Source organism: Protomyctophum parallelum (assembly GCF_964188405.1).
Source record: "Protomyctophum parallelum genome assembly, chromosome: 16".
Taxonomy (NCBI): domain Eukaryota; kingdom Metazoa; phylum Chordata; class Actinopteri; order Myctophiformes; family Myctophidae; genus Protomyctophum; species Protomyctophum parallelum.
In genome coordinates this window covers 6,017,437-6,040,521 of record NC_139711.1, presented here as the reverse complement: position 1 = coordinate 6,040,521, position 23,085 = coordinate 6,017,437, and the positions used below count along the sequence as shown (strand labels likewise).

General features: G+C 43.2%; 1 protein-coding gene across 2 annotated transcripts in view; it reads right to left on the bottom strand.

The window, feature by feature from the left end:
- Window positions 1-23,085, bottom strand: part of pdgfc (platelet derived growth factor c) — a 63,704-nt gene that overhangs the window by 40,497 nt on the left and 122 nt on the right. For both annotated transcript variants that reach the window (XM_083786564.1, XM_083786565.1), the window contains exon 1: window positions 22,401-23,085. This exon is cut by the window's right edge and continues 122 nt beyond it. In XM_083786564.1, coding sequence (XP_083642690.1) covers window positions 22,401-22,506 — 106 coding nt within the window. In that variant the 5' untranslated portion in view covers window positions 22,507-23,085. The remainder of the gene's footprint in view (window positions 1-22,400) is intronic.

Below are 23,085 nucleotides of genomic sequence, written 5' to 3'. Positions count from 1 at the left end.
TTGTATCATTTTGCGGGTAAAATGAGTCCCTACCAGCTGCTAAAAGCTCTGATATCTTTGGCAAACGTGAATATTCATGAGGCTGCACTAAAAAAGGAACAATAGAGGTCTAATTATGTCCCAAGATGAACGGTTATGAAACTGCGGCACTCAGGAAGTAGTCGATGATATGAGTGGGTGAAAGCTGCAATTATTTGTTGAGAGGTAAATGAGGACCCTGATCCTGTGAGTGACCCCTCCTCAAATGAAGAGATTCATTATAATAATGTATAATAGGGACATGAGAAAGATCATGACTATAGATTATCTCTTGTCTCTCCCCCATGCCGTATATCCCTCTCAGCTTTCTCAACTCTCTGTCTCTCCTACACCGTCTCGCCTTAATTCCCCTCTAAACCAGTTCGGGTTTTTAAGCAAATTGTGTTCCGTTTTCAAGGTGAGGAAAACATGACACTGAAACATGACAAAGCTTGCAATTTAGTTTATAAAACAAATATGCACTAGAACTCTGATTTGCTGCTCTAATATCGTCTTGTCTGCCATTACTTTTGAACTATAATGACCATGTCTATCCGTCCACCACTTGTCCCGATCAGATTCCGATCATTTGATTTTGAGACATACCGATACCGATCTTTCCCGGTCCGATCTTTATATTTTGATATAACACTTATGCCAACAATAGCAAGCACAATAGACAAAATATGACTATACTTTAATTAGAATGACTGTCATTGAGGTTTTTGTTTTCTTTCTATGAAAGCATGGAATCATAGCAAAATAATGTGATCGGAGCCGATTTCCGATCTCCCGATCCGATCGGGACAACACTTACAAACAACATATCTAAAAAACAACTTGACCAAGCCTTGGAATGTGCAGTGCACCTCAATGCTGCCAAATGGATAGAACTACAGTACTGATATTGCTGACCATTGAGAGTATTGCTTTCCATGACACATTTTGCGCTCAGCAAGGATTAATCCTACCGATTCTGGTGACCCAGATAGTCATTCCTCTAATGCCACACGTAGCCAAACTTTCCACTTGCACAGTTGCACACAAATGATCTCAAAATCTGAGATCGGCTTCAAATCTGCCTAATCACATCCATGGTCCCAGGAATATGGAACCAAATTATTCTGCCCAAACCCGACCCTACCATATATGGTGGCGTGACATGTCACGAGGCGTGAGGATGGAACGACAGACGGACTGACAGGTTTTTCAGTTTTTCATAGTAATCTGCATTCTGCAGTCGCAAATAAACCTTAGGGTGCTGAAAATTTCCGGGTTCACAATGGGGCTCTATGGGCTGGCAAGTACACTATGGAAGAGATGTGGGAATGGTTATTTTGTTTTACAGGTCAGAGTACCTCCAGTCCAAATATCAAGTTCATAAATAATTTTATCAACCAAAGGACCTTGAAACCTTTTTTAACCAATAATATAATAATATTCTGCATTGTTTTAGCGATGTGGGACCTCATTTATACTACAACACACAACAAAATACTCCATGTGATCTTTAGGGGAATACATTTAGACAGTATTAGCTTGTTTTAGGAATTAAGTGTTTCATAATAATTAAGCCTCAAAGCTTCTTCTTGAATAGTATTGACAAGTCAAACATCAAATGTTTTTCAAATATTTGCTGCTGGATTAAACTAGTTTAAATCTTAATCTCATAAAAATGGGGGGGGGGGGGGGGGGGGGGGGGGGGTGTAAAACGTCAGTAAATACAAATGCTTTGCACGGTTAAAGCTTAGAAGAATCACATTAACGCCATATAATGGAACAGTTGGCACCAGTAGTTTGCAGAGTGATTCCTCCCATCAGAAGTGTTCATACAACCGTCTCCACGCCGTTTTTCACATGGGACAAGGTCCGTCACCATCGGCGACACACGCCAAGAACACGCAACGTACACTCCAGAGAACTAGAACTGGAACCCCGGACGAGGGCCTGTCAACAGGTAAGGAGGGAGATAAAGTATAGAACAAACTTTGGCTCCCAGGGATGGAAAGTGAAAGACGACCTGACAGACGGAGAGGCGTGCGATGGATCTGCCTCAATGATGGTGTCTCGTTAGCCTGGCGAGGTTCCCAGGTGCTTCTACTGCTGTCATCTGCACGAGTGCTAATTAAAAACAGTCGGGCAGATGTTAGCTGCAGAGGTGGGAGGGTCGAAGAGGAAGGAAGGGGCCTCGACACCTTTGTTCCTTACCAGTTGACCTGTCCTGTCCCCCCCCCCCCCCCCCCCCCCCCCCCCCCACACACACACACACACACACACAGCCTCCCGTTGAGTGCTGTCATCACTAATGCTTCTCCGTGAGAGGCATGAAAGATTTGAAGGCGTCCTGCAGAGACATACCTGAGGTGTGATTCATTCGCAGAGGGTTTTCCACAATCTGGTCCGGTCTTTTTTACCCATGTGAGGTAAATCACATCTTTTGATCGTGTCGTATTAATGCCTGTATACAGTAGAGTATAGGGCTGTCCCCGACTAAGGATTTGTATAGTCGACTGATAGATGAATACATTTGCCGTTAGTCGACTAATAGTCGACTGAGCAAAAAAATGTATATAAAAATACAATATTTACAAAAATATACAAAAATATTGTATTATTCCACTAGGTCTGTGGGGGACATCAACACATTTGAACATTCTGACTGTTCAAATCTTTTTTTTGAACAACTGAGAGGCTTGTCATTAGCCAGATTGAGCACAGCAGGTGAGATTGAGATTCTGGAGTCTATCAGGCCAGCACACTGTGCGATTCAAGTCACAGGCAGTGGCACATTGCCACACAGGCAGACACACTTCACATGCACATTGGAGATTTGAACAGTCAGAATGTGCAAATGTGTTTATGTCCCCCACAGACCTAGTGGAATAATACAATATTTTTGTATATTTTTGTAAATATTGTATTTTTATATACAATGTTTTGATGAACATTGACTAAGAGGTGGTCAGTCGACTGAGACCCGTTCCGATCGATTAGTCGACTATTCGAGGTCAGCCCTAGTAGAGTACAGTAGATTGTAGCACACTGCCAGAGTTGGAGGATTGTTTCCCAAGGGGACTCCCCACACCAAAGAAGGGTTTCTCCATTTTGCACTAAAAAGTGCATTCTCTGCTCACTGAACTATAGCATGGCATCTGCATTCTGCAGACCAATTCACTAATGGCAATTATTCTGGAACCTCTCTGTTATCAACAGGCACAGACCAAAGTATGCAATTGGATAAACCTACAACCAGCCAGAGCAAAGTAACGTGTGACGCAGTGTTGAGCGATGGGTCAGTATTTAACACACTGCAACATGCAGATATAAGCTGTAGCATGAATGAATGTGTGCAGTAAGAAAGTGAAAATACAAGGTGTTATTAGTCACTGAGACTCAGTCCCCGGGGGGTCCCCAGAAGATCCAGACCCACAGGAACGCGCCCATGGGTGCCGGCCCTGTTCCGGCGAGCCGTACATCATCTTATTCTCAACCAATGGCACATCTCCCACACAATCATGCCGGCCAATCACAATTTGCGTCTTGTCTTCAATGTTTGTGGTTACACAAACACTCAAAGCTGAACATAGGAGGGGCTAGCGCCCCTCAAAAATAAGGAATGGCCAAAAACATATTTTCATTGAGAAAAATCGATACAATGTGTATCAATCTGCTTTTAGTGCGGCTAGCTGTTAGCATAAATCCCAGTTCCCAGTGCCTCCATCAGCGTTCACTTTGAGAAGGAGTTTGCCCACCCCCCGCCCCATGACACACACACACACTCAACACACACACTTTGCTATCATTAGCACAAGCACACACTGTTAACCAGAAACGTTTACATGTCGGGAGCGATGCGGTACAAAGTCACAAATGACATCCTTTGGATGGCAGAAGATCCACCAAGGACAGCTCTCCAAAATTCCGTCTTATGGAGGTTTGAATTTAAGTCACCACCCATAGCTGGTGGTGACGGAAGCGTTGCATAGCAACCGGAACAATGTTAAAAGCTGCCGTGGGGCTCAACCATTATACTGTATACATGGAGTATACATTGGGGCCGATTCATACTCCTATTTTAGAGCCGAATAAAAGTCGGTTCGGCACTGTATAGCCTACAATGTGACGTCATTTGAGGTTCGGGGGGGCGGGTACCGTCCTAAAGTCGGCTCTTCGGTGCTACTGAAAATTTCTGAGGAGCAGTATGAACCGGCCCTTGGGGTCCGTACATATACAGACCTAGCAAATAACGTCCCCTAGCGGTCAGGTATGTATATATACGGACATGGGAAAGAAAAAAAAAAGAATGAAATGTGATTCAGTTTTTAGAAGATGGGAAGAGGAAGAAAAACAACAAGCCAATTTGAATGAAGACACGTTAGCATCAACACCAGCAGATAAACGGAATCGGGAGCCTCTTTCAAAGATGCCAAGAGCTCTGAAAAACAGACACTTTATCATCGTAGATTCCCACCTTTGCTATTCTGTTCCTCCATGCAGCGACCAACAATAACAGTCAGTTGTTACAAAATAGAAACCGTCGTGCCTCATCTTTTTGGTGTCCACTGACCACTGAACAAATTATCAAATCCTGTTGGAAGTACAGTCACACCGAAAAAAAATAAGTTAGCACAGTAACTTTGGTTTGAAAACGATGGTTTGCTTAATTCTTACTGGGGTAGCTGACATCAGCATGGTAACTTTGAGATAATATATCTACTGTATATAAATGCACAGCCTAATGACTCAATTATTTTGGATTCTGGCAGAGCCTGGTGCACTCGTAGGAGAGGGCAAGGGTTTTCAGAGGCCAGTAAAAAACCCTTTGGCATTCACTGACAGCGGTTTCTATACGAGAGGTTTGGGTTTTCATCAGAGGGAGTGAGTTAGCCATGTCGGCTTGAGATTTGACCTCTAGGCCACATCCGTATTAAGCTACAACAGAGACTATTTGTAGCATTAAATCCTTGTAGGCTACTGCAGGTTGTACTTGAAATGATGACTTGAGGGGTCACTCAGTAAGCCTACTCACTGCTTTGCATTACATTTTTATATTTGTGTATTTATTATTATTTAACCCATTTTGGGGCGGGAACCCCTTTTGGTGTTTTAACTAAGCATTATGTTATACTTTAACTATTGAAAAATAGCAGATCTACAAGCTCATAGCGCGCCACTAGAGCTTGTAGGTCTGCTATTTTTGAAATATCTTTGAATATATATTCTTTCAGAAGACTTTTTTTTTATTTCGACGTCAGGCCTAAATGGGTTAAGTACGTTTTACACCATTGGTTTTACACCATTGGGGCAGCTGAAAGAATAAATAAAATTGTTATAAAATGACTTAATTTATTCTTTCATGACCTGATGAAACGTTGAGATGAATAAATAAATAAGTCTTTTTGTACCTAATATGGTGTGCGTATCTTTAGCCCAGCACCCACCTGTCCACGTGCATATTAGACTGTACAGTGTACATCCTCTCTACAATTGTTACACACAACTTAATACACTTAAAGGTATATTCAGTGATTTCACTTAATTCAAATATCACTTATTTTTTTGTTTTGTTGTGATAATCCTCCCTACTATAGAGTGTGCTGGCCATATAAGGAGTTCCTCCCTGTCCCCAGTTAACCCCTGGGGGTCAAAAAACCTTTTTGACTCTCTATCCTGATTGGACGAAAGGCTGGGTCCCACAGCCAAAAACGAAACCTAAGGTTTTTTGAGTGAAATCACTGAATATACCTTTAAGCAACACAGTTAATTTAATATACCACACCACACAACAAACCTATCAACACATTTGTTTAATTGAATACACTAACAAGTTAATTATATTGAGATCTACTTGTGATATTATAAGCCTATTAATTTACGCAGTAACACAGTCAGCTATTCTTTTACCAGCTGTCCTTTCAGCATTTGGCAGCTGCAAACTGTGTTGCTTTTAGCCTGGATTATGTTTGTCTAATATTATAGCTTTCTATTATACTTTTGTTTGTGAAATATGATCATCTGGCTGCTGCCAGTAGAATAATCCTTTGTAAATGATTGGCAATATGCTGCAGTGCAAACTCTTCTCAGCTAGATTGGTAAAACCAGGGTTGATTTATCAAGTTGATAACCACCCGACATTTGGCCATTTAAGAGTGATTGCCATTGTTAGGTTTAGTGAAGCTACTCAAACGACTGGGTATGTTGGACTTTCTTGTTGCTTCATGCAGTCCTCAGGTCTGAATGGGAGAGGAAACCCGATGCATCTGCCAGAGCAAATAAAACATGAGCTTGCAGATTTGTCTGGTTCCCATGCTACATCCAAACATCGAGGTTTCCCCATGAACCCTCGCGTCCCGATCCTGGGGGTAAACATTTGGCAAGAATTGCAGATGTACAAGCTCACAGCGCATTGAAGCATTGTGAGCTTGTAGATCAGAAAAAAGGAGCAGACCGGAATCAACTAGCACATACAGTATACTGTGTGTCAGGAAAAAGGAGCAGACCGGAATCAACTAGTACGTATAATGTGTATCAGGAAACACAAAAGGGTTAACAGATATTCGGCTGAGCGGTCCAGGCACCTAGGCCGGTAATTGAGGGGTTTGAGTCCCGAGCCCGTCGGCCTTTGCCGCATGTCTCCCCCCCCATCTCTCTCCCCCTTTCCTTTCTAATTACGGTACTGTACCATCAATAAAGTAAAAAACACCAAAGAAAATGTCTTTAAAAAAAAACATAGTTGCACCACATGCACTGACAATTGCAAGACCCATGAACCAGATATACGCTGTATCCATCGCACAAATGATACATATGCAACAAGACGCCGGGTCCAATAATGTAATTATTTGGAATAAAAGACAAATGTATTCTTAACCCATTCTGACCTGAGATCAGATTCATACGAGGTTTCCGCCGGACACACATTGGTCTGATTGACCCATTCTGACCTGAGATCAGATTAAAAAAATTGTCAGTCGTTCTTTAATTTTTCTAAAATAGCAGACCTACAAGCTCGTATCGCGCCACTTGGTGGCGCGATATGAGCTTGTAGATCTGCTATTTTTAAATAGCTAAAGCATGACGTGATGCTGACACCAAAATGGGTGCCCGGTCAGAATGGGTTAACCTACGACTCGTGACCTCCTGACATTATGCATTACTCAAACATTGTACCCTTATCTCCACCCACGTAGATTGGATGGTCGTTATGTTTTCCAAGAAAAACTCAAGAACTGGATTTTCATAAAACTCGGCGAGAATGGATCAGTAGGCTGCTCCCAAGAGACGGTACACGTTTTGGGTTGAAAAGGTCACGGTCGCGTCAATGACAAGATACTGTAACTGTATGTCTCTGAGCGAAATAACTTGAGAACACCAGGTGGCCGGATTTTCATGAAACTTGGTGGGAATGATAAAAAGATGATACACTTTTGGGTTGAAAAGGTCAAAGCCAAGGTCAAAGTCACAATCAAGATCACGTTGAAGAGACATAATTAGTCATAATTCAGGAATGGACAGCCGTGCTACTAAAAAAGCAACTATTAAAAGGAGAGCAGAATTCAGCACCACATCACCGGGCTAAGAAATAATCAATGTTCCTGTGTCCTAAAACGATATATGTGATTGGCGTGTGCAAAGTGTAGTAATTAGAACCAGGGAAATACATTTTGTTCACTGAGGCCCCTTTTCCACCGGTTGGTTCCCAGTGGGAACCGGTTCAGTTCTTTTTGGTTTTTAGTCCATGAGCCAGAGGTCCAAAATTGAAACGTTAATTTTGAATTGAGTGGGCAAAACCATAACCATATTAGATTGTTATCACCATTAAACTTTCCCAATTGAGTACTTACACGAAGACAATGATTTATTGTAATACAAATTTTACATTTTTAAATATGCAAAATAATCAAAAATATGAAAAAGGTACTACTGTGGAAGGGTTATCATGTATTAATTTACTTGTAATGATCCTATAAACAATTGAATATAGGGTATAGCTTGCCCACAAATTTTGGAGCTCTGGCTCATGGACTAAAAACCAAAAAGAACTGAACCGGTTCCCACTGGGAACCAACCGGTGGAAAAGGGGTCAGAGTGATGCAGAGCTTTTGGAGACTTTACATTAATTCCATATCCCCATGCATGCCACTCGCGCCCATTGGTGGCATTCAGTTACATTCAAGATACAGTACGTTCCTTTTTAGTGCTGTGTCGGATGCAGCCCGGAGGAGCTCTGCCGCCAAAAACCTTGGTGTATACTTCGACAGCTCGTTCAAAATGGACAAACACGTCGGCTCCGTCGTTAAAATCGAGTCATTTCCAACTCCGACTTCTTGCCAAGGTTTAAGCCCCATCTTCCCCGACAACAACTAGAAATAGCCATCCACGCCTTAATTTCCTCACGTTTAGATTACTGCAATTCCCTGTATGTTGGTCTAGATCAGTCTTCCCTCAGGCGCCTGCAGTTGGTACAACACCCAGCGGCTCGCCTTCTCACCGGCACAAAACGCCATGAACACATCTCCCCTGTCTTGGCCTCACTTCATTGGCTCCCTGTCAATTTTATTATTCATTTTAAGGTTATTTTTACTTTTGCTGCCGTCGCCCCCCACACCCTGGAACAACCTACCTCTCCCCATCCGATCTGGCTAGTCCATCGAGGCTTTCAAATCTCAATTGAACACACACCTTTTCTCTTTGGCATTAAATTGCACCTGCAACCGGCATAAATACAGGAAGCTCTCTACTCCCAGCACAGACTTCAGTTCACTGGCAAAATGGCAGCCTTTTATACCCAGCTGGAGATAATGATAATGGACTATCCCATTTACAGGTGTGTCTTCAAATGAGAACATACCATAAATAAGCATACAATAAATACATATAAATAAATAACCTTAAACCATACAAATGTTACAAGTTTCTGTGAACTACATGAACTATACAAGTTATAAATCCTTCACACTACAACATAAATAAGCAATCCCAACAGCAAATCTTAACCCCCCCTGCTATCCTGACATGGTCCAGCCCAATCCTTACTGAAACACATCACAGGCAATTGTTAGGCATTCAATCAAACCTCAACAATAGAACTCCTCATTATTGCCAAACATGTTGAATCTATAACCCACATTGCACTTGCCCCTCATGTTTGTTAATCACCAAGCATTTCCCCAGGTGGAACTCGTTGGCTGAGTGGCCATCTCAGATAAACAGGAAACAGTATTCAACAATAAAATCATGACTGCAAAATACAACTGTGCAAGTTAATAAAGTGCCAATATGCTGTGCAGAATAAAGGTCATTACACACTGGCGAATTAGCGACGCGATGCGAATAAGCGATCTGAAAATGCGAAATATTGCATGTTGCAGTTCGCCTGCGAATCTCTGCAAAATACGACACCAGAGCGAACAAATAAAAAACGGTCGCATTTTCGCACATTCGCACATTCACCACTGATGTGGAAGCTTGCATGGACTTCAATTGTTTTTTTTTAAATGCGAATTATTCGCACGAATATATCGCGTCGCTAATTCGCCAGTGTGTAATGACCTTAAGTAACAGAGGACCACTCTGTTACAGTCAGCTTCAGTTTTTTTGTGTGCTATATAAATAAAGTTTTGATTTGATTTGCCTTAACTCTAACAGATGCATGCCTACCCTTCTAACCTTCTGAAACTGCTTTGAAATCAAACTGGTGACAGTGACACCCATTTTGTTCCCAATTAGACCCTGTGTCCCTGACTCCCTAATCAACTGGTTTGATGCCCAAAATGTGTCCCATTTCAGACAGTTGCTGGAGTCATTCGAGTCCGTCGTAAGTCCTGAACAGCTCATGTGCATTTTCATTCCATCTGGGGTTGTCGTAATGGATCCGTCCCTGGGGGAGTCGAGCGTAAAACACTCACCGGGCGCAGGCTACACTGCGCCCAACGCCTGCCTGCACGTCGGGAAACGCTGTACATTCTCAAAATAGCCCATTCTGACCGGGCACCCATTTTGGTGTCGGCATCATGTTATGCTTTAGCTATTGAAAAATAGCAGATCTACAAGCTCATATCGCGCCACCGAGTGGCGCGATACGAGCTTGTAGGTCTGCTATTTTTGAAAAAAATCGAAGAACGACTGACATTTTTAGAATCTGATCTCAGGTCAGAATGGGTTAATCAGACCAGTGTGTGTCCAGTGGAAACTTCGTATGAATCTGATCTCAGGTCAGAATGGGATAGTCAATGTGATTGGGTTACGGTTCCAGCATGCCAGGGCCATATCGTTGTATATCAGCGAGGTGACATAATCCAGCTAGCATGGGGACGGAGCTGTGCCACTGATTAGTGAGACAGGTGGGCGTTTTATTCCCTTTCCACCCCCTCTTAAATGCATTAGAGGCAGGGATATTTCACATCTCCATTTAATAATTTCTGGGGGTTTTCTCACTGGGCTCAGATGGCACATACGGCCGACACAGTGAGGGTCTGATTTCCACACATGAATTGTGAGTTCATTCAACTGAGGAACAGAAAGTAGGAATGTCACCGTGTGAATGTTTGACCTTTTGTGTGAGCTTGCATGCGTGTTGGGGGAGCGAAGGCCTGGCTCTCTCTGTGTGTGTGTGAGAGTGTGTGAGAGAGAGAGAGAGAGAGAGAGAGAGAGAGAGAGAGAGAGAGAGAGAATGACTCAAAAGTGGGCCGTGAGATGCAGGGTCATGGACAAAGAATCACTTTAATGGAGGAAAAGTGTGCCATTTAATAGATTTGAGTCCTGTCTTCATGGCCAATGCAAAAAGATTAGGTCCCAGTGTGAAAATAGTTGAGAAGTACTACGAAAACACATCGTTGAACTTGACAAAATGTGTTATTTATCATTAAAAAAAAATTATGGTTAAAACTTGAAATGAGGCAGATCACTTTCATCATGGGTATCAAGTTGATGTGCTGATTCAAGAATGTTCCGGAAACAAGTTCCTTTGAACTAGAAATGAGCAAAACTATCCACTAACTTTTGTTTTCACTCCTTTGAAGGAACATAGTATTTAAGTGCTGATGCTAAATGATTTATTTTCCAGTGCAGCCATGTGAAGAGAGTGTTTAGTATGAGTTCTTCTTCCTCTGATGTTTCAGTGCTACATTACAGCTTGGCGTAAATGCAGAAACTAAAATGACATGCCAACATTACTTACTGTTTAACTGTGTCAAATAAATCCAGGAATGACTGGAATAAGGCTTGGCCAAAGGCTCAGCTGAGTTTGCTCCACAGAGCAGCAATGTTCCATGGTACACTGCCTCAAACCATTCTTCCACACAGTATAATGATGTTTTAGGTCAATGTACCTCAAAGTGACTGTTGTACATTTGCACTACTGCAGTATCAGCAAAAAACTAAAGTTTCACATATAAAACCACACAGGGAAACTGTAGTAAAATACATTAGTTAATTTCACACTGGGAGCTGAATATACCCTATATACGTAGGCCTATGCTGTACTTCGTTGACCGCAGTCCACCACCAGGGGTCTATACTGGGTGCCCCCACCACCATGGGTCTATACTGGGTGCCCCCACCACCAGGGGTCTATACTGGGACCTCCCTTTCCCCCCCTCTATAGGCCTACAGTATAGAGGGAAACAGGAGGGGTATAGTCTATATCTCTTTGCTGAAAATAGCCAATCTACAAGCTACACAGCAAAGCTACATGGTTAACAGTATCATATAGATACAGTATAGACTTCATCTGTCTGCTACCTTGTTTGTGAATAAACACTGATTATTAAGTCAATAGCTAACCAAAGTGATTGTGATACCGATGTTCAAATTTCCATCCGCTGAAAGCCGAGAGTCACACCCACCTACAGTAAAGTGTAAAACCTCACTAAATTCAACTCCTAATCAGGCAGACGACGGATCAATCCCATTATAGCTTTTCTAAATTGGCACGGCTAATGAAAGTGCCTAATAACGGTGAAACGGCTCCGGTGCATCAGGCCACCGCGCTGCTCTGTTTCACACGTCAGTGATGCTGTAAATCATGACGGAGAGGAGAGTGGAGTTTTGGAGTACGCTCAGTGAGGCGTTTGGACCGCGTGCCATGGATGTGGCCTATTTCATACACAGACACAACTTTTCATCTCAGACTTTCTTTCCAGAAGTACAGCACATTCAGAAGATGCCAGTGGGAATCAAACCCCATTTCGCTCTGGATTAATTAAGAGCGTCTGCCAAATGCCTAAAATTGTAAATTGTAAATGTCCACTCTAAAATGATCTACTCAGAACCAGCACCAATGTGGTCAGTGTGGCTCTATCAGAGAAGTCACAGCTGCACTGACTCTTCGGTTCTGGTTCAAGTTGCTTGTCAGTCAACTGTTGGGTGAAGCGATAGGAGAGTTGTTACAGGACACTCTGAAATACTTGTCTGACAGGGAGCGATGACATCTGCCAAACTATGCAGACATGCCCTCTAGGGCGTTACCGCAAGGTCAACTAATCATACTCCCAAACGTTTAAGTCCAAAGGAATTCCTTTTGCCTTAAAACATTAACACCCATGGGACATCTTTTAATATTTATCCATCCATGTAGACTGTCTTGAGCATGGTTGCCGGGTTTTCATAAAGTTACACACTTTGTAGTCATTTTGTACATGGGAGCTGCCCAGTATGACCACAGGCCTGCACACTTAGTTGCCTTGCTCAAAAGGCAGTTTTTTTTTGGGGGGGGGGGGCTTTTCATTCACTTCAACCTCAGAGCTCAGATACAAAGCAGATTGTTCCCAATATATTATTCATCTTGTATTGGTAGTGTATCACTTTGAGAGTCATTTGTAGCACCACAAAATATAATCTCCCCGTGATTTGACCGAGCAGCAATATTAATATTGTAATATCTACTTCAGTTGTCAAGACTAAGAACCCTTGGTATTTTTGTTCACAGCTTAACCCATTCTGACCGGGCACCCATTTTGGTGTTAGCATCATGTCATGCTTTAGCTATTGAAAAATAGCAGATCTACAAGCTCATATCGCGCCACCGAGTGGCGCGATACGAGCTTGTAGGTCTGCTATTTTTTTTAAATCAAAGACACTTTTAGAATCTGATCTCAGGTCAGAATGGGTTAATAATGAAACTGTCAGGATGTAATAGACATTTTTAGAGTCTGATCTCGGGTCAGAATGGGTTAAAAAGGCTTCTTTGCTTGCCTTGACTGACACGCATTACAAAAAAATGACTTTTGACTTAAAAAAAGCAAGCTTTGATGCCATCCTTCTGGCCATCATGGACAATCCCTCTCTCACCCCCTACATGACACTGTGGTTAGTAGGGCAGAGATTAGAAGCTCCTTTAGCAACACACTCTTACACCTATGTTACGAGAGGAGATATTTTCTGCCTGCAGCAACTCCCTGGTTGGCTTGATCAGACTGATTAGGATGGGGGGGAAGTTTGGATTCAAGCCACTATAGACTTTTTGGGCCTATGTCTTACAAAAAACATACGTATATATTATACAAGTTAAAATTAACGGCAATTAAAGATATTTATGGGGGGGGGGGGGGGGGGGGCAATATCTCACAACGGGTAAGGACTGGTTAAATTAATTTCCCACCTTAATTTCCCCTCGGGATGAATAAAGTAGGCTACCCTAATACTTATTATTCTCAGTGAAGGTTGTAATCTAAATAAAGTATAAAATGTATAGGAGAGACACTAGGAGAGACATGACAGAAGCTCTACTGGTCAAATCTGTTGTATACGTTGTTTTTTTTTTCTCTTTGGGAGAAGAAATAAATCTTGATCAGTTGCCTAATTTCCAATATGTGGAAAATAAAACATTCCTCAGTTCCTACTCTTTGTGCATACAAGATTAAGGTGACATATGAATGCGAGAATCATTTTAAGTGGAGGAGGTTACAGAGGGGAGCAGAGGAAATGATGCTAAGTGTACATCCTATAGTGAATGACAGGTAGTATTTGTCCCGACAGGTAATCTTGACTACTTTTAGGCAGATGTGCAGACGTACCCCACCCATGTTGTCTAGAGTCTAGACTGCAGCAAGCAGACACTCTCTTTACTCCGTCAAAGAGGGCCGTTTACAGGTCTGTTTACGAGACTATACATTTATGTAGGAATATTACAGACCTGGCTGCAAGCTAGGGCTCAAAATGGCTCAGTTTATTTTCTTGTTTTTGTTTTTCAAAGGCCTACTTCATATGGAGAGCTGGGCTCTATGTTCGCTGCCAGGGAGTCCGTTATTGTGCTGCTGATAACACTCAATCCTCTCTTCCGCTGAACAGCTTCAATAGAAGAGAAATGTTGCCCTCCAGATAAGGAAACGACGCTATGAACGTAATGACACATTGGGTTTTGATTGGCATGCATTTTGTTTTGAATGGAACGTGTTCATATAAAATCTTTAGGATCTCATGATGCAATAACAGCTCTTCAAACGGGACGACGTTTATATATATAATGGAAGGTTGACGGAGACAAAGCGTGACACCAACCCTGCCGTTGCCATTCAAAATATTATTGCAAAGCTGCAACTCCATGACATTTCTCATCCACAGTCTAGAAATAGTTCAGGAAGTGTGTTTGTGTTTGTCATTGGAGGAGAAGAGCAGGAGGAGGTGGGACACAACCACCGGAGAGGCTCAACTGATGGGAAACGGAATATAGAGAAATAAACAACGTGTCAACAAAGATGGATGCTGACTGAAAAGAAAGAAAAAAATAAACATTTGTTTATCCTGGAGACATATCCCGAGAGCACATACCGTTTCTTCAGCGATAGGCTACCCTGCTTCACTTTCATACAGACACACACGCATATTATATCCATGTTTTACCCCGCCACGGTACTGGGGCTCCTTGTGTGTGTGCTTTGCTTCCTTCAGGCTGCGATGCCATGTCTGCTTATTATAAGCAACCTTTGACCTGTACAACCTGACAATGTGTCGCTGTGAGCTTGTAGATCAGCTATTTTCATTTGTGCTTGTTTTCATAGACCTGGGCCACTTGTTTCTCTTGCAAAACTGGCAACACAGTAAGAGAAAGAGGAACTTATGCACACACACACACAAACGCAATGCACTATGGGCTGTAAGAAAAAGGTGAACAGGCTAGGCCTGGCCTGGCTGCTGCCCAGCGCAGCCACAGCAGACTGCTCTCTGGCCACCGAGCAGCTTGGGGTTAATCACCTTCAAAATGGCTTCTCTGTATTTTGGGCATCAGGGCACTTCATTGAAAAAGTGTCTTGAAAAAATTCTAAACTTTAGAAAATAGAAACCCCTGCCCTAGGTACTTTGTGGCCTCTTTTATTCTTCGTACATTAATTCGTCGACTTACTCTGTAAATTGTCATAGCCTGGTTAAACTCAACTTTAGGGTACATTAGTCTAATTCATGTGGTTGAAAAGAATACTTTAATTGGAGGCCATCATCTAGACAGTGATCAACGTATAATATAAGCCAAAATGCCTCAGTACATTGATTTATCACCAGCTTGATAAGCAAACAATAGTAAGGCGCTCTGGTCAAAGCAATTCTTTCTGCTCTGGCAAGAAAGAATTGCTAAACACGAGACTGAGGAGAGATACGGATGAGCAGAGAGACAAAAGGACAGTCCGTTATGGAGGCCGCGACACTGTGTCTGTGAACAGAGCTGTATCTCCTTCAGTGGAGCATAAACTTGTGACCCAGATCATTGGGAGAAACTCCCTGCTTCGGGGAGAATGAACCAACACTTGCTGGCCGACATGACGAGCAACAGGCAGGCAGGCGGTGGCATGCTCCGCTTGCCAAATACAGCACTCCGCGTTCACATGGCGCTGACAGCCAACACATAGACACTGCTAGACACTGTTATCCAGGGGTCTCCCAAGCTCTGCAGAGAGAGAGATGGTGAGAGGCAAACACTAGGCTGTGCCAGGACTCATAGAGCAGCCTGTGTTCAGGTGAGGTGAGGGTGAACTTCGCTGGAGGGTTCACATTTCTGCCACCATCGAAGAGCCACGTAACCACAATGTTCTTTTTTCCCCCTCCTTTCCGTTATGTGTCGAGTGAGTTTCATAGCACTTGAAACATGTTGCAACTAAAATCTATCTCAAATACACAGCCAGAGATGTGATGATATGTCTTCTTTTTGCCCCCCCCCCCCCTGAACAAAGAGCAGATAAGAGGTTCTGCTCTTTTGACAACAGTGACTTTCCTTCTGCATCCAACTCATCCAAGTTTGATGGGCTTACATCAGCAATGCATAGTGGTCACTGGTCACTCACTACTGCCCTGCCTGCTTACACTGATCCACTGCAGTTCTGCTGCAGTCAGAATTTTCAAACACATCCATCACGTACATTCAAATTAAAGTCTACAGTGGGATCAGTTTTTCCCCCGTTAGTGGGCCGGGGTGGGCACGGTATCGGAGACTTATTAAAGAATGAATCCAGATTCCAAACCCTGCTGGTTTCGGGTTCCACCGGCTTTACGGTTGTAACGTAAATTCAAATTAAAAAACATAAAGTTAACTACTATGGAAACCACTTAACACAACATAAGTGGTGATGTGAATGCCAGCTGGCCGGCCTGGTGGCTGCCAACTGCAGGGGCTGGCAGAGGCATAAACCATCGGCAGGAGAGACTGAGTAATAAACTGGACCAGAAGTGGAGACGATGAGTCCTCGACATGAAAACATGTTGACAGTCTCCAACAGTGGAAGGATGTGGACCACTGGACTTTGCAGGTGGGGAAAGTGTGTGCGCGCGTGCGTACGGTATATACTGCACATGCACAGCACACACACAGTCATTTTGTATTATGTGAATGACTTAAGTGTGCCCCGACGGTCATGTGTCATGTGAATGTGTGATTTACTGTGCATGCATGAGTGTACATTAGAGAGCTCCCATAGGCTCCAGTGTCCACCCAGCTGCAACGGTTTAACCTGACAATATTATTTTCTTCCGCACGTCATCTCATGAATGCACAGTTCAGCTCAGTACATCCATACCTCCATGTATGTACTGTACAGTGTGCATGAATAAACTGCACATCTCCCCGATGGCCTGTGAGCCCCATCAACTCTATCGTCTGCCCTAATCTCCTAATCCTCGTCCGAACGGCCGCTCTGTGATCACTGGCAGGTTCACTGCGTTCCGTGCCTTCCTTTGCATGGCCGCTGCGTGGGAATATCCAACAGGTAATCTGTATCTTCTGCAAATATCTACAGACGGATAGCTTTAATAGAGCCTGGAGGCCAGGGCTGTTTGGGTGGGCCAAGAAAGACTCTGCGGTGCTGAGAACATGACCTTCTATGGCAGAGAGAATCGGGGCAATCTCTTCTCACTCAGAAGTGATTTCAAGTGTTGCTCTGTGAGAAGTGTTTGATTGTGGAACAAAGTTGTATTCAGTGGTAGATTGGGTGTTATTGTGACTCATGAGCTTAATGGAAAAGGACACTAAACATTGCAGCTTGTGGGTGTCATCCCAGTGCCAGTGAGACAAGCGTACTAATGTATGAGAAGCAACTAGCACAGTGTGCTAATGTACCTGTAATCTCGTATGTCTAAGGCTCGTATATGTCTAAAGGACCGTTACTGTGTATAGGGTATATTGATCACACTGATTGAAACAATATTTATGGAAGCGCTGCTGCGTTAAGCTCACAGACACATGACGTCTGAGGAGTTGGCAGATCTGGAAGTGAGCACATCAAATCACGGCGTCTCCTCCTGCATACTGGGTTTCACAGCAATTAAAGTGTTGTCAAATGTTTGCATGCATGTGGCATGGTCCTCCGAGATCACTTACAACATCAGAAGATTGTGAGACACATCACACACACACACACAGCAGCAGACAAGTGCCCTCCACACCCCCACACACATAACAGCAGCACACACACACACACACACACAGCTCTATAGAGTCATCAGACACCTCCTGCCAAGTTTAATACAACCAGGGACCATAACTCTCCAAGCAACCACTGCTAAGCGATCATGCCTGCCAGTGCCAGACGGCTCTCCCCCCCCCCCTTCTCCCCTATCATCTCGGGGCATCAGCAGTTGAGTGCGAGACACAACTAGAGGTGGTGGGTGTCAGAAGATTACAGCCGACCACCACAGCTGCTAGCTCATCTGCTCTCATCACATGGATTGTATAGCCAGGCCCACCACGTTAAAGAGGTGTCTTTTCTGTGCGAAAAAAAACCCCCAAATGTACTATGTAACTTTCCTCTTCTTCCCTCGGATTTTAACCCGGTTTCCTGCGCAAGTGCTTAAACTTTTACCATTGAGCTAATAGAGCCTACCTGCTTGCTCAGGGGATAAATTGACCCTTTGACACGATCTAAATGTCTCAATAGAAGTGCAGGGAGAGAAGGAAAATAAAACCCAATTGTATTAACACATTCCCTCCCGTTATTATAGGTGGGATTGTGTGGCCAGTGCCTCAAAAGGGACTTCTTCCGCTCCATATTTGAGCCACGTCCTCATTCTAGGCTGTGTATCAACGTGCGATGGATTAACCTTCTTAGCGCGATCAAAGATTAGGGTTTTATAAGGTCCCAAAGATTGTCTAATTTAATGTTGAGTAGAAAAAGGACAAGGAAAGGAAAGCATGTCAGATCTGGATATAGTTGTTTCTATCATGCGAGTAAAAATAATCATAATTAATAATATAACTTTTATAATTTTTAATGCTGGATTAATGCTTATTAATGAAATCTCGTAATCTCGCTATAGCTATTCACGAGATTATCTCGTTCTGTCACAGATTCGGTTAACAAAGTCTATTGGGCAAAATTACATTATATACCTTACTATTTGACAAAAATAGCTAACAGATCTACAGGCTCAATGCGTCACATCACGACATGTGAGTTTGTAGATCTACCATTTTCTTTTTGAACATGTTTGCATGTAGTGCTGTCGCCTCACAGCTAGAAAAGGTCCTGGGTTCGATTCCCGCTGGGGACGCTGTGGGAGTGTTCTCTCCTCCACGTCATCAGTGCCCATACCCGAGGCGGGGTTGGCGAAAGGGCCTTTCTGTGTGGAGTTTGCATGTTCTCCCCGTGTCCCCTAGGGTAGGTACCCTCACAAAAAACATGCAGTAATCCTGCTCTCTAAACTGCCTGATGGAGGAAAGGAACTTGTCAGAAAAACGTGTTCCTTCCATGCGCTACGTCCGGCCAGGGAAACTGAGATAAAAATGTAATTAAAAAATACTAATAATCTGAACGCCAGGTGGTGTTAGATGCCATCCCCTGGGTCCCCGAATTACACCCCTGGCTGGTACCTTGACTGAACTTCAACCCACCCCAGCTCCATCCCTTCCATCCCTGGTTCACTACTCCTGTTGCCTTGCTTCCTCACTGAAGCTGAAGCCTCCAGAAGGGAAGCTGTGAAGTCGTCCGGTTCCTCTGTGGTTCCTGGGATGAAGTCAGTGCTGCATGCCAGACACACGGCCGGTGCATACGCAATACTCAATTCAATGTAATGTATATCGTCGCTGTCGGGTGGAAACCACCAAAACAGTTCATTTTTTATGATAAAAAATATTATTATTATTATTAAAAAAACAATATATAAAATAGTGAAAATAGACGATCAGTGAGCTAGTACAAGGTTCTTGCCCGACAGCACCAATATGTAGTATGTACATTTGTCTACATACAGTGGAGTGATTTCTACTGAGATCTACTGTCCATACACTGTCAAGTTGACTCTTTAAGTTGTCAAAATGTCTCCCAAATGTGCACCAGCCACCAGAGCCATCAAGTTGAATTTCTGCGCTTCTATTCTAGTCAGGGTTTCTCAAAGTGGGTGCCGTGGCAACTAGGGTGCTTACACGCAAGTCCAGGGGTGCCTCAGAATACTAATATTTGGAATTTATCAATGTCACTTGCACTTGGTGCGTTCTTTTTCAGTCTACAGTACACCAAATCTCTTCACCAAATATAGCAGATCTACAAGCTCACAATGTGACGCATTGTCCTAATGGAAACTGATATTCTCTCAAGTTTCCTCATACTGTATTTTAGGGAGGTTTACATATTATGTACCGTTAATATGACAAAAGGTTGCTAAAGGAACAATGAAATTCAGGGGTGCCATGGATTGGTGGTTATTTACAGGGGTGACCTGAGCCAAAAATGCCAAATATTGTGTATGTACAGTAGGTTGCACTCTACATGTGTATTTAATTTAATGTGTATTACAACTTACAAAATACTAGGCCTAACAAAAAAAATAACATCTGTGTGAACTGAGTGATGCAACTATGCTGTAATTGTACTGACCTCTAATGCAAACACACAGCGCTAGCCGCCCAATGTAGTACCCCAGGTCACAGAGCGCTACTGTAGCTGTCCGTGCTGAAACATAAATACCACACACACACACACACACACACACACACACACACACACACACACACACACACACACAGCTGCGTATTGGAGCGGCTAGGCACTCCTCAAAAGTATGCACCCTGAATTAGGCAGAGTGCAGTCTCTGCTAGACTTGAATGTGCACAGATATGATGCTGCTCTGCTTAATCATGTACTGTAAACAATGTCGCACAGTCGCACACAAAATGTACAAATTGGTCCACAAACGCACGTACAAGCCTACACACACACACACACGCGCGCGCAAACATACGCTATAAAAACCCAACACGCATGCGTGTGCACAAACACACACCAGCTTAGAACAACAAACAGTCTCATTGCAAAAGTGCCCTTGGTGGCAAGAAATCGTTAAAGGGTTGCCTACAATTATGAATTACTTGCTAGTTATGTTGGAGACACAATGTCATCTTTCCAGCAACAAATACTTTGTCACTGAACACTGACATTAAAAGGGACTTTTAAAAGTCAACATAATGTTCAGAGGGTAAATTACATGGCCCGGAGCCATGCTGTATGAATGGAACCTTTTTATGACGAGTGAGGAAACTTCTCCTCTTGGGAGATGTGAGATTTCAGAGGGTTTCCCCACCTTAAAACATATAAGGGTACACATGAAAGGTGAAGAGAAGAACAAGAAAGAAAAAAAAGGTAATTTCCACTTCCTAGTCTGGATAGGCTAATGCTGTTTTGAACGGAATAAAACGCCTCTATTCATCCCCTGTTTATAACTCAAGCAAGATGTGCTTTTATTATTTTGAATCGAGGGTCTACGACGACTCTGGAACTGAAAGAATAAGCAGATCATGACAGATGATCACTTGTTTTAGTTTTATCGTCCTCAGTTCTATTGTTCTACCGGTATCTAATTTGGCCTAGCCTATACTTTGTATTATTGAACACATTGTTCTTTTCTGATTAATTGAAAATGGAGGATGCTGATGTGGATACCCCCCCCCCCCCCCCCATCTCTCTCCCCATTTCCTGTCAGCCTACTGTCTGTCCCTCCATAAAAAATAAATAAAATAAAATAGCGAAAGCCACAAAGAAAACATAAAAATAAAAAAAAAGTTTGACCCCCTTAATTAGTGTGGTTGCCCAGGGCAACGACGTTAGGTCACAGATTAATATCAAAAACTGCAAAACCTGTCAGTCTGTCAGTCGTTCCGTCGCGCCACCATATATGGTCCGTCAGACCGCCACGCCTTGTGACACGTCACGTCACCATATATGGCCGTCAGTCCATCACGCCTCGTGACACGCTCCATATATGGCCGTCTCCATATATCAAGCTCACTACACTGACGTCATCATGACCTGGATAGCCATACATGGAGAAGACTGGGCCGGCCAGCAACTCTACATCTGACCTCAAACCCTTAGATCTCCATATATGGAGCTGACCTGTTCTGACATTCCATATGTTCATCTGACCTCATCAAAGCCTGTACACTCACAAGACACGCCCCATATGGCCAGTACATAATTCATTCCCTATGTTGATCTGACCCCCCATGCCAAAGCGCCAGCGCTCGCCTAGCAGTCTGCCATCGTCCAGGCAGATGTGTGCATGAGACCTCACCGTTTAGGGCGAGGTGACGCTTCAGATTGTGTCCAAATCTCACAGAAAATGGTACACATGATCTCTGGACCAATCCGAAACGCCACAGGCAGAATTTTGATAGTTCGGCCATAATTGGCTTCCGAAGTTAGTGGGAGGGGACTATTTTACAAAGATTTACGCAAACGGAATGACCAATCCATCCGAAATTTCAATCACATGTAAAATTGTATCCATAGGCGCCGCAGAATTACTTATAATCACAGGTGATGTGACATTGTAATTGGCTGCCAAAATGTGTGGGAGGGGCCTATATTAGCGATTGAGGCAACCTGAACCAAGCACACTTTGCAATTCTTCCAGAATTGCATCTTTCTAGTTGCTTTGGCACATAATTAATGAAAACCTGTTGAACTCACCGTTCTGCTCCTTTATACTTGGAAGGTGAAACTTGCTCATGTGACTTGATTCCGCTTCATACTGTTGGAGAAGCGACGCAACGAGGAATAATAGCGGCAGGATCATTTGGATTTAGTGGAGATCACACACACAGACACACACACACACACACACACAGGGCTGCAGAGAGACAGGATGGATTGTAATCACCACGCACACACGCCGCCGGTCACAACACTCCGAGGCTGCTTTGGACACATTTGTAGGCGGTAAACGTAAAGTAGAACCCACATAATCTTAACACCAGAATCCTTGTCCCTTTTTCTAAAAAAAAATTAAAGGAAAAAAAATTGAGGAAAATGTTTCAATTAATATTCTTCCAAATATGCAGTCCCTCAGAAGACTTGCACGCTCTGAACTGTGGACTCTCCGGTGCGCACCTGTTGGGTTGATTGGAGAAGTTACGTTCAAAATAGTTCAGTTTGGTTACATTACCAATTCGCGTTTAAATCACAAACGTGTCCGGTGAAGTGCAGTCACATACGCACACGTGATACGAAATCATCTGAACACATTATATACACGCGCGCTCTTTGGATAACGTTTGCGTCCACGGTATAGCGCGTGCTCGAATCCTTAGTCTGACAAATCCCTGCTCAGACTACAATGAACCCTTACTAGAAGAACCTTAATAAAAACAGAAAC